This window comes from Ovis canadensis, chromosome 6 (assembly GCF_042477335.2).
Source record: "Ovis canadensis isolate MfBH-ARS-UI-01 breed Bighorn chromosome 6, ARS-UI_OviCan_v2, whole genome shotgun sequence".
In the NCBI taxonomy this organism is placed as follows: Eukaryota; Metazoa; Chordata; class Mammalia; order Artiodactyla; family Bovidae; genus Ovis; species Ovis canadensis.
The window spans coordinates 106,953,966-106,970,386 of record NC_091250.1 but is presented as its reverse complement, the minus strand read 5'-3'; the positions used below and the strand labels follow the sequence as shown (position 1 = coordinate 106,970,386).

The following is a 16,421-nucleotide window of genomic DNA, read 5'->3' as shown; positions in this document are numbered from 1 at the left end:
CCGAACACTGTTCCTTCTAGTTCTCTTGAATGGTTCTCTCCCTGGCCTTGGGGGGTTTCTTCACATGCATGAGTTGATGTGTATCCTGCTAAATACTTGAGGGGCTCCCCTGTGCAGCTCTGTCCTCTCTGGTGCTCTGTCCTGTGAGCTGCAACAATCTTGGGTTGCTTCGACTCTCAGCTCATCTTCTCCATCAGCAAGTCTTTTTGGCTCTGCTTTTGTTCCTCCAACTTGTCCTACTGCCTGAAAGTGCTCTAGGCAGTAAACTAGGGCAGTTTTAGGGCTCCCCTAATTTGTTTCCTGTATCTCGCAGGTCACTGTCTTTCATTGCTTGGTGTTCAGTGAAACTTGTTTCATATGTTTTGTTTGGGTTGTGTGGTGGTAGTTTTAGGTAAAGAGGGTAGATCCAGTCTCTTGTCTGTTATTCTGTCTTGGGCAGCAGTGGAGTCTCCTGCAGGGGTTTTACCTGTCGAATTGGACAGACTGATTGTAAATTTCATCTGAAAGAGAAAATATACAGAGCTGAGCAGATTTTGAAAAGGAAGAACAAGGGGATTGCCTTCCCACATAACCAAAACATGACAAAGTGAGAGTAATTTAAAAGGTATATTCTTTGTATAAGAATAGACAATAAAGGGAGAAACTGTGTGTGTGCACACACACATTCACATATTTAACATACGCATTTATAGCAAAAATGGCATTTCAGATCAGGAGAACAGGTACTAACATAACTGATTATCCATTTGGGAAACAAAAGATTGATTACTAAAATTCTATGTATTCATTAGAATATGGTTTTAGCATGTTGTAACAGAAATGCTAAATAACAAGTGGCTCAAAAAAGACATATATGTTTCTCAGGGAAAAGTCTGAACCGTGTAGTTAAACAGAAGCCCAGGTTTATCTTATTTTTGCCCTGCTATCCATAAGAATGGAGAAGGCAATGGCACCCCACTCCAATAATCTGCCTGGAAAATCCCATGGACAGAGGAGCCTGGAAGGCTGCACTCCATGGGGTCGCTAAGAGTCGGACACGACTGAGCGACTTCACTTTCACTTTCACGCACTGGAGAAGGAAATGGCAACCCACTCAGGTGTCCTTGCCTGGAGAATCCCAGGGACAGGGGAGCCTGGTGGGCTGTGGTCTGTGGGGTCGCACAGAGTCGGACACGACTGAAGTGACTTAGCAGCAGCAGCATCCATAAGATGCTTCCTTGTCTACACAATTTAAAAGAACTCATATTCTTGTCAGTGGAAAGGGGGAAATAGGTGAAGGGAAGGTACACCCTTTTCTCTGAGGGGCACAAGACAGAATTTCATTTGTGTCTTCTGTTCACGCTTCCAGGGAAGTTGGGAAGTAGTTTTTATTCAGTATAGCCTTGTGCCCAGCTAATATTGTGCAGGAAGAGAATAAGAGAAATTTGCGGACAACTAGCAGTCTCACCTTTACTATACATAGTGGATTTCAAATCGATGAAAGAAAAATATAAAAATTATAAGCCATAGTATTAGAAGTATATAGGAGAGTATGTATATGAGCAATGGGTTTCAAAAATTTTTCAAAATAAGAGGCATATCCTGAGGAAACCAAAAATGAAAAAGACACATGTATCCCATTGTTCATTGCAGCACTATTTACAATAGCTAGAACATGGAAGCAACCTAGATGTCTGTCGACAGATGCATGGATAAGGAAGTTGTGGTACATATACACAGTGGAAAGTTCAGTTCAGTTCAGTCAGTCTGTCAGTCGTGTCCGACTCTTTGCGACCCCATGAATTGCAGCACGCCAGGCCTCCATGTCCATCACCAACTCCTGGAGTTTACTCAGACTCGGGTCCATCAAGTCAGTGATTCCATCCAGCCATCTCATCCTCTGTTGTCCCCTTTTCCTTCTGCCCCCAATCCCTCCCAGCATCAGAGTCTTTTCCAATGAGTCAGCTCTTCCCATGAGGTGGCCAAAGTACCGGAGCTTCAGCTTTAGCATCATTCCTTCCAAAGAAATCCCAGGGCTGATCTCCTTCAGAATGGACTGGTTGGATCTCCTTGCAGTCCAAGGGACTCTCAAGAGTCTTCTCCAACACCACACTTCAAAAGCATCAATTCTTCAGCGCTCAGCCTTCTTCAGTTCAACTCTCACATCCATACATGACCACTGGGAAAAACATAGCCTTGACTAGACGGACCTTAGTCGGCAAAGTAATGTCTCTGCTTTTGAATTTGCTATCTAGGTTGGTCATAACTTTCCTTCCAAGGCGTAAGTGTCTTTTAATTTCATGGCTTCAGTCACCATTTGCAGTGATTTTGGAGCCCCCAAAAATAAAGTCTGACACTGTTTCCACGGTTTCCCTATCTATTTCCCGTGAAGTGATGGGACCAGATGCCATGATCTTCGTTTTCTGAATGTTGAGCTTTAAGCCAACTTTTCACTCGCCACTTTCACTTTCATCAGGATGCTTTTTAGTTCCTCTTCACTTTCTGCCATCAGGGTGGTGTCATCTGCATATCTGAGGTTATTGATATTTCTCCCGGCAATCTTGATTCCAGTTTGTGCTTCTTCCAGCCCAGTGTTTCTCAGGATGTACTCTGCATAGAAGTTAAATAAGCAGGGTGACAATATACAGCCTTGGCGTACTCCTTTTCCTACTTGGAACCAGTCTGTTGTTCCATGTCCAGTTCTAACTGTTGCTTCCTGACCTGCATATAGGTTTCTCAAGAGGCAGGTCAGGTGGTCTGGTATTCCCATCTCTTGAAGAATTTTCCACAGTTTATTGTGATCCACACAGTCAAAGGTTTGGCATAGTTAATAAAGCAGAAATAGATGTTTTTCTGGAACTCTGTTGCTTTCTCAATGATCCAGCAGATGTTGGCAATTTGATCTCTGGTTCCTCTGCCTTTTCTAAAACCAGCTTGAACATCTGGAAGTTCACAGTTCACGTACTGCTGAAGTCTGGCTTGCAGAATTTTGAGCATTTCTTTACTAGCGTGTGAGATGAGTGCAATTGTGCGGAAGTTTGAACATTCTTTGGCATTGCCTTTCTTTGGGATTGGAATGAAAACAGACCTTTTCCAGTCCTGTGGCCACTGCTGAGTTTTCCAAATTTGCTGGCATATTGAGTGCAGCACTTTCACAGCATCATCTTTCAGGATTTGGAATAGCTCAACTGGAATTCCATCACCTCCACTAGCTTTGCTTGTAGTGATGCTTTCTAAGGCCCACTTGACTTCACATTCCAGGATGTCTGGCTCTAGGTGAGTGATCACACCATCGTGATTATCTTGGTCGTGAAGATCTTTTTTGTATAGTTCTTCCGTGTATTCTTGTCACCTCTTCTTAATATCTTCTGCTTCTGTTAGGTCCATACCATTTCTGTCCTTTATCGAGCCCATCTTTGCATGAAATGTTCCCTTGGTGTCTCTGATTTTCTTGAAGAGATCTCTAGTCTCTTCCATTCTGTTGTTTTCCTCTATTTCTTTGCACTGATCACTGAGGAAGGCTTTCTTATCTTTTCTTGCTATTCTTTGGAACTCTCCATTCAGATGCTTATATCTTTCCTTTTCTCCTTTGCTTTTTGCTTCTCTTCTTTTCACAGCTATTATTAAGGCCTCCTCAGACAGCCATTTTGCTTTTTTGCATTTCTTTTCCATGGGGATGGTCTTGATTCCTGTCTCCAGTACAATGTCACGAACCTCATTCCATAGTTCATCAGGCACTCTGTCTATCAGATCTAGGCCCTTAAATCTATTTCTAACTTCCACTGTATAATCATAAGGGATTTGATTTAGGTTATACCTGAATGGTCTAGCGGTTTTCCCTACTTTGTTCAATTTAAGTCTGAATTTGGCAATAAGGAGTTCATGAGCTGAGCCACAGTCAGCTCAGATAATGATAACGGAATATTACTCAGCCATAAAAGGAATGCATTTGAGTCCTAATGAGGTGGAGGAACCTAGAACCTATTACACAGAGTGAAGTGAGTCAGAAAGAGAAAATACCGTATTGCAATGCCTATATATGGAGTCTAGAAAAATGGTAATGAACAATTTATTTATAGGGCAACAGTGGAGAAATAGACATAGAGAGTAGACTTATGGACATGGGGAGAGGGTGAGATGTATGGAAAGAATAACATGAAAACTTAATTACATATGTAAAATAGATAGCAATGGGAATTTGCTATATGGCTAAAGAAACTCAAATAGGGGCTCTGTATCAACCTAGAATGGTGGGATGGGGAAGGAGTTGGGATGGAGGTTCAAAAGGGAGGGTACGTATGTATACCTGTGGTTGATTCATGTTGAGGTTTGACAGAAAACAGCAAAATTCTATAAAGCAATTATCCTTCAAAAATAAAAATATTAATTAAAAAAAGGGGCAGAAGCATAAGCCGTAAATGGAAATATCATGTCTTTTATTACCTAGGAATTAAAATGAATATATGATAAAAGATATAAAAAAGATAGTTGACATACCAAAAAGTAATTTTAATATATACAACTGAAAAAGATTAATATCCAGGATGTATAAAAGTGTTGCTCTCAGTTGTGTCTGACTCTGTGACCCCATGGACTGTAGCCCACACAGCTCCTGTGTCCATGGGATTCTCCAGGCAAGAATACTGGAGTGGGTTGCCATGCCCTCCTTTAGGGGATTTTCCTGACCCTGGGATCAAACCCAGGTCTCCTGCATTGCACGTGGATTCTTTACCATCTGAGCCACCAGGGAAGCCAGGATATATAAAGAACTCCTTTAATTAGGTTCCTCAAAAAACTAAAAGTAGAAGTACCATATGATACCATGGGTAGTTCCATTCTTGGGGTGCTATGTGTGTGTGTGCACTTGGTGCTCAGTCTTGTTTGACTCTGCAACCCCATGGACTCTAGCCTGCCAGGCTCCTCTGTCCATGGGATTTTCCAGGTAGGATGGGTTGCCATTTCCTTCTCCAGGGGATCTTCCTGACCCAGGGATTGAACACGAGTCTCTTGTGTCTTCTGCCTTGGCAGGCAGATTCTTTACTCCTGCGCCACCTGGGAAGCCCCCACTCTTGCATACATATCCAAAAAAAGTGAAAACACTAATTCAAAAAGGTACATTTGTTCAGGAGTTTATAATAGCATCATTTACAGTAGCCAATATATGGAAGCGAAGCAAGTGTTCACCAGCAGATGAATAAAGAAGATGTGTACACACACACACTGTCTTCTCTGTCACACACACTCTGGAATATTACTCAGCATAGTAAAGAATGAAATTCTGCCATTTTCAGTATTGTGGGTGGACCTAAAGAGTATTATGCTTAGTGAAGGAACTCACAGAGACAAATGCTGTATATTATCACTTATATGTGGGGTCTTTTTAAAAAAATTAATATATATAACAAAATATAAACAGGCTTAGTTATAGAAAACAAACTAGTGGATGCTAGGGGGAGAGAGAAGCAGAGAGGGCAAGATATAGAGGTATGGAATTAAGAGATACCCGCTACTGTCTAGGAAATAGATAAGCTGCAAGAATATATTGTGCTTCCCAGGTGGTGCTAAGTGGTAAATAATCCTCTTGCCAGTGCAGGAGATGTGAGAGACGTGGGTTTGATCCCTGGGTTGGGAAGATCCTCTGAGTAGGAAATGGCAACCCTCTCCAGTATTTTCGCCTGGAAAATTCCGTGGGCAGAGGGCCTGGTGGGCTATAGTCCATGGGGTCACAAAAAATCGGACAGGACTGACTGTAGTGAGTTGCCATAAGGAAGCACAGCGTGCTTCCCAGGTGGTGCAGCACAGGGAAACAGTAGCCATTATTTTGCAATAATTTTAAATGGAATCTAATGTATAAAAATACTGAATCACTATGCTACATCCTTGAAACTAATATAATATTGTAAATCAAGCATATACTTGAGTTAAAGAGCTTCTTTAAAGTTATAAAAGACAAATACCCTATTAAGAAAAATGAACCGAGCACGTGAACAGACAATCCACAAGAGAAGTCCAAATGGCTCATAAATAGTAAAATATGCTCTGTGTATCATCATTTGAGAAATTCAAATTAAAGTGATGTTTTTATTTGTCATATAGGTAACCAGTGTTGGCTAGGGTGTGGGGAACATGGGTGCTGTTACACATTGTGGGGAGTATAAATCAGTACTGTCTTTGGAGGTCAGTTTGATAGCATCAGAACTGATGATGCACTGCCTTCTGACCCTACAGTTCCACTTCTAGGAATTTTGTGAAAAATCATCAATATGTAGTTGATATCTGTAAGAGGTATTTATTGTATCATTGCATTGGCTAAAGATAGTAAGTTTTATCAATGAAAGAATATTAAAAAATTAAGATATATCCATATCATTTAATATTATGTAACTTTGAAGAAGAATAAAGTGGTTCTGTATGTTCTTACATAGAATACTCTCCAAGGAATACTGTTAAGTGAAGAAGAAGTTGCAAAACAGGATAGAATCCATTTGTGTAAAAAATAAAACTCAAAGCGTGTGTATCTGTATGTATGTGTGTATGCAGTTTTATAGAAGAAAAAAATACTTGGAAAGATAGATACCATTCTGTTTGTAGTGCTTGCATTTGGGGAGTGATGTTGGGGAGGTAGGGATTCACCTCATATTCTTCAGTGTGGTTTGAACTTTGTTTATAGTGAATCTGAACTTATATATAATGAGTAACTATGTAATAAAAACATATGTAATCTTTTGTTTTCACATTATTTTTTTAGAATTGGTCCAAAGGAAGATTATTTCCACTGTTTGAAATGTAACTTATGCCTTGCAGTGAATCTCCAAGGGAAGCACAAGGTACGTACTTTAGTTTGTATGATTTAAAAAGTATTATATTTGAAAACAGCTAAAATCCCAATTTGTTTAAAAGCATGCTAACTTTCAGATGTTACTGAGTATTGTCATGTTGCTTTTTATTTTTAAGCAGTATTAAGTAAATGTTCTAAAGTACAGACCTTAGAATATTTGATTTACAGTTCCCTTTTCTTCTCTATAGTGTGTAAGAATACTTAACATCAGTTATTAGTATAACGTCGACAGCCTCTAAATTAGCCTGTGGATTCTTATCATTGGAACTGGTTTTGAGAATAGCTTTTAAAATGTATGGTACAGGAGAAATACAGAGCAGTGTAACCTTTTGTTAATATAGCATTCCTAGATAATCCAGTATTCCTTTTCAATAAAAATATTTTCAACTTGGATGTAGAATTTTGACCTATTGCTTGACCTATTTATATCATGGTCTTAGGTCTTTTAAAAATTATTTTTCATTATTTAGGAGAAAATCTAATAAGCTATCACTTATAGTACTGATTCTATCCAAGAGTTGAGAGAATGGAGAATCTGATGAGGGTGTTTTTAAAAAGATACTAGATAATGAAAAAGTGAAAATTAGTCACACAGTTGTGTCCTACTCTGTGTACCCATGGACTGTTAGCCTGCCCAGCTCTGTCTGTGGGATTTCCCAGGCAAGAATACTGGAGTGGGTTGCCATTTCCTTCTCCAGGGGATCTTCCGACCCAGGAATCGAACCTGGGTCTCCCGCATTGCAGGCAAATTCTTTACCAGCTGAGCCACGAGAGAAGCCCTGCTAGATCCTAGCTAGCCTAAAATACTGAGGTAGGAAGAGAAACTGAGGTGAATAATGACAATAGGGAGTACAGTGACAAGTGTAAGGGAGAGAGAATGGGGGCTGAATGAAGATGACTCCTGAGGATTTTAGTCCTGGCTTTAAGTACTTTATCAATAGACTGTAGGAGATGGTAAAAGATTGGATCTGGTTTTACAGACTTGAGTTTAGGCTGATTAACTATGCTGTGTTGCCGTTAGATATGCTGTGTTGTCTTTAGAAAACTATATACTCAGTTTCTCTTATGGTATTTTTGTTTTGTTTCTCGGTTATTTTTTTATTGTCTCTGTTAGTAAGTGGTGGTATCATCTACGCAGGTGTTTGCTAAAAAGCCTGGGTATCATTTATGGCTTGATGCTTTCTCTTACCTCTTCACACCTAATCAGACCTTGTCTTGTCAAGTTAAGAACTCAGGAGCACACATATATTTCCATTTCTTGATAGCATGTAATTTAGCTTCTCCAGATCTCAAAGGGATTTCCCAGGTTGTGCAGTGGTAAAGAACCCGCCTGCCAGTGCTCGAGATGTGGGTTCAATCCCTGGGTCAGGAAGATCCCCTGGAGAAGGAAATGGCAACCTACTCCAGTATTCTTGCCTGGAAAATTTTATGGACAGAGGAGCCTGGTGGGCCACAGTCCATGGAGTTACAAAGCCTTGGACATGACTGAGCACACTCGAATGCATGCACAGGCCTCAAATACCTCATCTGTAAAATGGGGTAAATACTTGTATGTGTTTCAGTGTTGTGGAAATTAATTGAGAATAGCAGGTAATGAACTTGACATATGGCATGTAGTAAAATGTCTTTAATATGAACTATTACTATTTATCTGTAAAATGAAAATAATTTGAATAATTAAGATATATTAGGCAATTTCATTGTTTCAGGTAATGTATAAAGCCTGAAATAATTGTGAGAGTTAACTGTTCAGTTCTTGTCTGACATATAAGAAACATATTAATGTTCATTATTACATTTAGTAAGTTGGTATTGTTTCTTTTGTTTTTTGTTATTAATGCTGTGGTTATATAATTAACATCTAGTTAAGCTTTCGGTAATTTTAATTTTGCTTTTAAACAGTGTATTGAAAATGTTTCCCGGCAGGATTGTCCAATATGTTTGGAGGTGAGCTTAAAATATTTTTTGCTTTGGAAATAGCCCCTTTTGAATTTAAAATACTGGGTATTTATATTGTATTCATGTAATTAACCACCAACTTTATTTGCTTTTACAGGACATTCACACATCTCGTATTGTTGCTCGCGTCTTGCCATGTGGACATCTTTTACATAAGTAAAGTAACTTTGTTTTTTTTCCTCAAAAATGTTTGGAAATGGTGGAGATACTTTTTGCTTTATTAAAATAATGTTATATTTTCTTTCAGAACGTGTTATGAAGACATGTTGAAAGAGTAAGTGTTTGATGGGATTATAAAAAATTGTTACTGTAAGATGTCTGTTTTTGTTTTTTGTTTTTTTTGCAGGCGAGTGGGGAAGGGAATGGACAAGACTCCCAGTTACTTATACCATGTTTGGATATGGTGGATATTTCCTTTGAGATGGGTAGGATAGATGAGTACTGTTAAATTGGGCAAAGCATGTTGGGAGAGAAACACTGGACTTTGCCTTAGTCCTCATGTTTCTATTATGTCATATCTCATTTGCAATTTGAGACAGATACCTTTCATTCCCTGGCTACTAATTGGGGAGCTTGGTGTCTGCTGAGATAGTCATACCATTGTAAAAATAAAAATGCTGAGACATGTTGCCCAAAATTATTAGCTGTTGTATTAGTCCACTATGATGAGCTGCAAAAAAAATCCAAAACTCATACCAAGATTTATCTAATGCTAATTTTGTTGTGGGGAAAGGATGCTAAAGTGAGATGCAGATAGTTAGAGGAAATTGTGTAAATGTATTTTGGTCCTGCAAACTGATGAGCAGAAATTTTAATTTAAGAGCCAGATAAAAGGGAACAGTTTCAGAATTTTTAGAAAGAAAATAACATGATCTGAATAAATTTTAAGGAATACAATCTCTTCTTTGCCTGACTATATTAAGAAATTGAGGCTGTTTAGCTAAAAAGCAGTTTAATTGGTTTTTAAAATATATTGCATATATTCTACAAAGAATATTAAATTCCTCTCCATTTTATAGAACTGAGGAAAAAGAAGTAGGTTTAAAAAATACCCTACGATACAGGATTTAAATGAAAAGGTTTGTGAGATGGTCTTGAAGTATAGAATAATGCTTGTTTTAGATGGGTTATATACCAGTTAGCCCGAGTTGATATACTCTCCATTTAATACTGGGAAAATAACTCTTTTATATCTCTCCTAGAGGCTACAGATGCCCATTGTGTATGCACTCTGCTTTAGATATGAGTAGGCACTGGAGACAACTGGATGATGAGGTAGCACAGACTCCTATGCCCTCAGAATATCAGAACATGACTGTGGATGTGAGTAGAATCAATGCCTAAAAAGACTTTTAAGGTTCCTTGTTGATGCTCATGTTTATTTTTGCCCTTTTGCTCAAATCTGTCTAAAAAGTACTATTTCAGCATAGATGTCACTGTGATGATTAATGGGAGGAACCATATAACCTTTAAATTTTAGTTATTCTGAACTCAGAGGAAAAAAGAAAATCTAAGAATATCTTTGTGCAGTACTTGCCAACACTAGATGGCAGGCAAAAGCTTCATTCTAAATTATTTACTATTAGTTAGCAGAGTCAATTGATAATAACTGAGTAGAGGTAGATTATTGGTCTGCTATTTTATTTTGATTATGTTTTAATTATTTTAAATTTTATTTAAGGCAAACATGTTTACTTTTTTTTTGAAGATTGCTTTTTGGTTTTTAATGTTTGCTTTTTATTCTAAGACTTTTAAATTTGGTCTTAGCCTGCAGTCTAAAATGTAAGAAGTATTTCTGTGCCTTTAGTCTTACGGAGAATGATCATCTTTTCTCCATTAATTGAGATGTGCTGCTGTGTAGTCTCAGAATAGCATATTCATTTACAGATTAGAATTGGAAAGTAGATAGCTTTCTGGTGCTTTAATAATTTTTGGACATAAAAAATTTCAAAAATCTTCAGTTCAGATATTTCTACACAAAAAGATAAAAACCCCTTAACAAAGCCAAATAAAAATCACTTTCTGTGTAATTTACACTGGAGCATTTCATAATTTATGTGGATAATTGTTAGGTCGATGAAAGATTATTTTTGTAATACTGATAGTTGTGTTATGTTTTACTAGAGGCTATAGTGTGCTATATTCTGTTTAGATCATTTTTTAAAGTAACAGCCTTATTGGGATATAATTCACATACCGTACAACTCGTCCATCTAAATTGGGTAGACAGTTCAGTGCCTTTTAGTGTATTGAAGATATAACCACCATCAATTTTAAAATATTTTCTCCACCCCGAAAGGAAACTCTAACCATTAGCAGTCATTCCTTAATCCTCTCAGTCTAGGCAGTGAGTACCATCTCCATTTAGATCATATTCTTAATTAATTTTCAGGAGGATTTCCCAGGCGATCCAGTGGTTAAGACTTTGCCTTCCAGTGCAAGGGGTCGGGAAGAGTCAGACATGACTGAGCGACTTCACTTTCACTTTTCCGTTCATACATTGGAGAAAGAAATGGCAACCTACTCCAGTACTCTCGCCTGGAAAATCGCATGGATAGAGGAGCCTGGTGGGCTGCCGTCTTTGGGGTCACACAGAGTCGGACACGACTGAAGTGACTTAGCAGCAGTAGCAGCAGCACCAGGGGGTGCAGGTTCAGTCCTTGGTTGAGGAACTGAGATCCCATATTCCTCATGGCCAGAAAACCAAAACAAACAATATTGTAACAGATTCAATAAAGGCTTTAAAAATGGTCCAAAGAAAAATCTCTAAAGGAAAAAAAAAAGTTACTTTCCAAGTTATAATTTAGAGAAAATTTGGATGTTTTCTACTTATTATGGTGTGGCTTTTCTAAAGTTAATACTTTTCTTACATAGTAATATATTGATTTATTTTCATGTTAACACCCTTTTTTATTTTTCAAAATCTCAGTATGAGAAGAGACTAATTCCTAAGTGGCATCTTACTGTCATTTTAGGGACGAACCAAAAGCTTTTCTTTGTTCAACTTTAGAAAGTACTCTTTTGAACTTTAATTCATTCTTGAGGCATCTAAGACCAGGAACTTTACATATTAACAAGCAAAAATATTATAAATATCTAAAAAAATTGTTGACTAAGATTGTCAGTGAAAAATAATGAAATTTATGTTTTTAAGTGTTGATCGGATTATTCCTATGTTAATTTTTGTACTAGTACTATTTATGCTATTTGGGAACTTTTAAAATAAGACTTAGTGCAAATCCACATTTTCATTTTCTAAATTTCAGTTCAGTTCAGTTCAGTTGCTCAGTCGTGTCTGACTCTTTGTGACCTCATGAATTGCAGCACGCCAGGCCTCCATGTCCATCACCAACTCCCGGAGTTCACTCAGACTCACATCCATTGAGTCGGTGATGCCATCCAGCCATCTCATCCTCTGTCGTCCCCTTCTCCTCCTGCCCCCGATCCCTCCCAGCATCAGAGTGTTTTCCAATGAGTCAACTCTTTGTATGAGGTGGCCAGAGTACTGGAGTTTCAGCTTCAGCATCATTCCTTCCAGAGAAATCCCAGGGTTGATATCCTTGCAGTCCAACGGACTCTCAAGAGTCTTCTCCAACACCACAGTTCAAAAGCATCAATTCTTTGGTGCTCAGCTTTCTTCACAGTCCAACTCTCACACCCATACATAACCACTGGAAAAACCACAGCCTTGACTAGACGAACCTTAGTTGGCAAAGTAATGTCTCTGCTTTTGAATATGCTGTCTAGGTTGGTCATAACTTTCCTTCCAAGGAGTAAACGTCTTTTAATTTTGTGGCTGCAGTCACCATCTGTAGTGATTTTGGAGCCCAGAAAAATAAAGTCTGACACTGTTTCCACTGTTTCCCCATCTATTTCCCATTTCTAAATTTAGAGCTACCTTAATAGCCTCTTAGAATTTCCAGTGAACAAATAAAAGGTATTCTATTTATGGAAATATTTAGACTTACATATGTATGTTTTCACATCTTCAGTATGGTTTTTTTAAATGATTTTTTGATGTGGACCCGTTTTAAGGTCTTCATTGAGTTGGTTACAACATTGCTTCTGTTTTACGTTTTGGTTTTACTTGGCTGTAAGGCATGTGGGATCTTAGTTCCTTGACCAGGGATCTAACCTGCACCCCCTGCATCGGAAGGCAAAATCTTAACCACTGGACTGCCAGGAAGATACCTCTTCAGTATGATTTTTGAAAAATTATTTTGAACAGACAGTACCACTTTCTGTTAATAAGGTTTAATTTACTTAATTCATCTCTTTTCAGATTCTCTGCAATGATTGCAATGGAAGATCTACAGTTCAGTTCCATATATTAGGCATGAAGTGTAATATTTGTGAATCCTACAATACCACTCAGGCTGGAAGATATAAAATTTCATTAGATCAGCAATGAACAGCCTATATTGCACTGGAAAAATAAGGATTTTCTGATAGAAAAAGGCTATCTTTTTGTCATAGTGCGTCACAATCTTTGCATTAGAGTTGATGTGTTTTGTATTAATGTCAGAGCAGAAAAGCATATTATAAGGCTTAAGGATTCAGGGTCTCTTTATAGAATTATCATTGCTCTACACTGAATGAAAGGCACCATGCTTGTGTTTTGATTGGAACTTTCTTTGGTGTCAGTTGTTTGGAAGTCAATGATGTTTGCCACTGAAATTCACATCCATAGACTTCTTATACTTCCTTGGAACTTTGTTTTAAGTGACACTATGCATACAGAATTAATTTCTAGTTCTTGATAGAACTGTACTTAATTCTCAGTATTATCCTTGATTCTTTAAGGGCTGTGCTGTAATGAGGATATGTTCTATCTTACTGTTAAAATCTAATTACATATACTCTAGAATTTTTAAGACAGTCCTTCGGATCCTGTAAATGTGCATTTTGATGTAATAACTGCTAATAAAAATATATTGAAACAGTATTTTATAGAAAGTTTTTTCCAATGCTATTTATTTTTGGTTCAGAGCACTATAGTCTAATGATGTAAAAGAAATCCACTTTTCTTTGTTTTGAGGTATTCTTCCATAAGAGTAATTGGGAAAAATGTAAAATAACAGAACTCTTCTAAGCCTTAAGATAACATTGAAAAAAGTTGTTTTAGTTGCCGAAAATTATTTTTTCAAAGAATAATTTATTCATTCAGTCAGCAAGTATTTATTGAACACCTATTATGTGCTGAGTATGCTTCTAGACAATATAGAGACAACAGTGAACAATAGAGATGAAAGCTCCTGCCCTCAGATTCTAATGTTCCTCATACTCGACTAGCTTTTTCCTTGTTTTTCTTATGTATGCAGTGGTTACCTTTGTTGTGAATTGGATGGGTTCTTTCTTCTCAGTGCTTGAAAGTAGGTGTGGATGAGTCAAAGTGGCATAGAATGTAACTTTTTCAGGTACTCATGATGGAATTGAATATACCTCTTAATTCAGAAACATGGTACACAAAAATATTTGATCCTGAACTTTTTTTTTGCCTTTTCATACTGTTCGTGGGAAAAAAGTTGCAGAGTTAGACGCGACTGAGCAACTGAAATAAACTTTTTTACACCAGTGTCCCAGTATCTACTTAGTCTTGTTTATAAAAAGGTTTAGACAGGAAGTAAAATGTGTATATATCAATTGACAGGTATTTTATTAAACACCAATTATGTTTCCAACTTTGATCTAGTTGAATCTCCTGTGTATAAGGAAAATGGTCTCTTAAAAATGCTAAGATTTCTCGTACATTTATTTCTTTTGTTGAAATCTCTTTGCCTGGCTAAAGCAGCAGCATTGATTTCTGGTTTGGGGCCCAGATCTTTATTCTATATTGTCTGCTTTTCTTGTCTTCTCTCCCTTGGTCCATTTCCTTGGCCTGGGCAGAGCATGAGTGCTGATCTTGATTTGAGGAAGGAATGGGATATATTTTTTTATTTTTCCTTTTTAAGGCACGAAGTGTTGGGTGATTTATTATACAGTGAAGGAGAGCAGAATACGCCATCACAGAATACGCCTTTTTGGCATAAAGATTATTTTGATCTGATTATTTTTGTGAAAGAGCTGTGTGGAAGCTCTGAAAACACGATAGAAGGTAAGGTTTTTAAGGGAAAGTTAGATTTATAAAGGAAGTTTTCATTTGTAATGGTCTCCTCTGTACCATGAAGAGAAAGATAACTTGAAATCACAAGAGTATCTTGTCAGTGGAGAATGTGTCCGCTTAGACCTGTGTAACAAACCAGTAATGGGCTATCTTGTTAGGTATTACAAGTCAGTATACAGATAAGGAAAGATTAGTTTTCCAGTTGTGTTACTTTTTATTTCTGTTATCTAATCTGCTAAACTTCCTTAAATCATATGGATTTAAAAAATTTTTTTGGCTATACCTTGGAGCATATGAAACCTTAGTTCCCTGACGGGGGGGTCAAACCTGTGCCCCCTGCATTGGAAGATGGAGTCTTAACCCCTGCTGTTTGAGTAGCAGTGAGTATGTAATAGTAACAAAGCTCTGATTTGAACATCATCTGTTGACAAGTCTTATGCATTAGCATTAATCGTCATGGTAATTCTGTAGGGTACGTGTTGTCTTCATTCCATGGATGAGAAAGCTGAAGTTCAGAGATGAAAGGCTTGAGTTGCTGAAAGGTACTCAGTGTTAGAGCTGGGAATCAGGTCCAAGTCTATGACCTCAAACCCACTGTATCATGCTGCCTTTAATTCGAACTTCCATTTTGCTGAACTATTCTTGATAGCTAAGTCATGGAGGAACTCCTGAGTTGATAGACCTTTCATTTTTAGATGTCTTTTTATAACTCTAAATCTGATTAGTTATATCTTCAGTTCAGAATCCAGATTTGTGTGGAATAATGCAGAATTGGTATGTAAAAGCTTGTTTATGACATCCAGTCATATGCATGAAGCAATTTTCAAATGCCTTTGGTTTCTTCAAGGGTTTGTCAATTCAGTGCTTAAAATCCTTCAACAGTTCTCACTGACAAGCAGAAATCCCTTAGTGTTCAGTATGTGATACTTAAAATGAAAAATCTTAAAAATATGTTTTGGCTTGTCCTGATTCAAAAATAGCTATATTGTAGGAAATTGTAGGAAAGAGGAAAAGAAGGTTAAAAAAAAAAATCAGAGATTACTACTGTTAATGTTTTCTAATGGATAACTTCATTCTTTTCTTGTTCATAGAGACTTCAGAAAGCTTGTAGGAATGAACGTTAAATGCTTAGTCTGATCTTGTGTATGGTAATATGGTAGAATTATTTGTTCTGAAAATAATACCATGCTGCAGAATTTGTATGTATTATATTAATTTAAATACCAATAACTCAATATGTTTATGCATTTCTTGGTGCATAGAAGCTTGTTGGCTCCTTTTGTCATTGATAAAATGTGTATCAAGTTGTTTACTTTTTACCTCTTGCAGTTTCTAGAGTCTTCTTAACTTGTATATGGATTTCTGTATGATATTAACTTTAGTTCATGTTTGTAGTAGTACTGTTTATGGTGTCATAGATTTTAATTTTGAACTCAGTTTTTTTTTCTAAAACCTATTTTCATATTGTACACATATTTAATATTTTTTAATTAGAAAAATTTTGGTTGTAAACCAAAATAAATGCAAGTAGTAAAGAGCCAA

The 16,421-nt window shown here is 37.3% G+C and overlaps 1 protein-coding gene across 2 annotated transcripts in view; it reads left to right on the top strand.

The window, feature by feature from the left end:
* The window catches only part of RCHY1 (ring finger and CHY zinc finger domain containing 1), a 20,459-nt gene extending 4,038 nt beyond the window's left edge, over nucleotides 1-16,421 (top strand). For both annotated transcript variants that reach the window (XM_069594394.1, XM_069594393.1), the window contains exons 4-9: nucleotides 6,728-6,806; nucleotides 8,720-8,764; nucleotides 8,874-8,932; nucleotides 9,024-9,050; nucleotides 9,979-10,099; nucleotides 13,059-16,421. In XM_069594394.1, coding sequence (XP_069450495.1) covers nucleotides 6,728-6,806; nucleotides 8,720-8,764; nucleotides 8,874-8,932; nucleotides 9,024-9,050; nucleotides 9,979-10,099; nucleotides 13,059-13,187 — 460 coding nt within the window. In that variant the 3' untranslated portion in view covers nucleotides 13,188-16,421. The remainder of the gene's footprint in view (nucleotides 1-6,727; nucleotides 6,807-8,719; nucleotides 8,765-8,873; nucleotides 8,933-9,023; nucleotides 9,051-9,978; nucleotides 10,100-13,058) is intronic.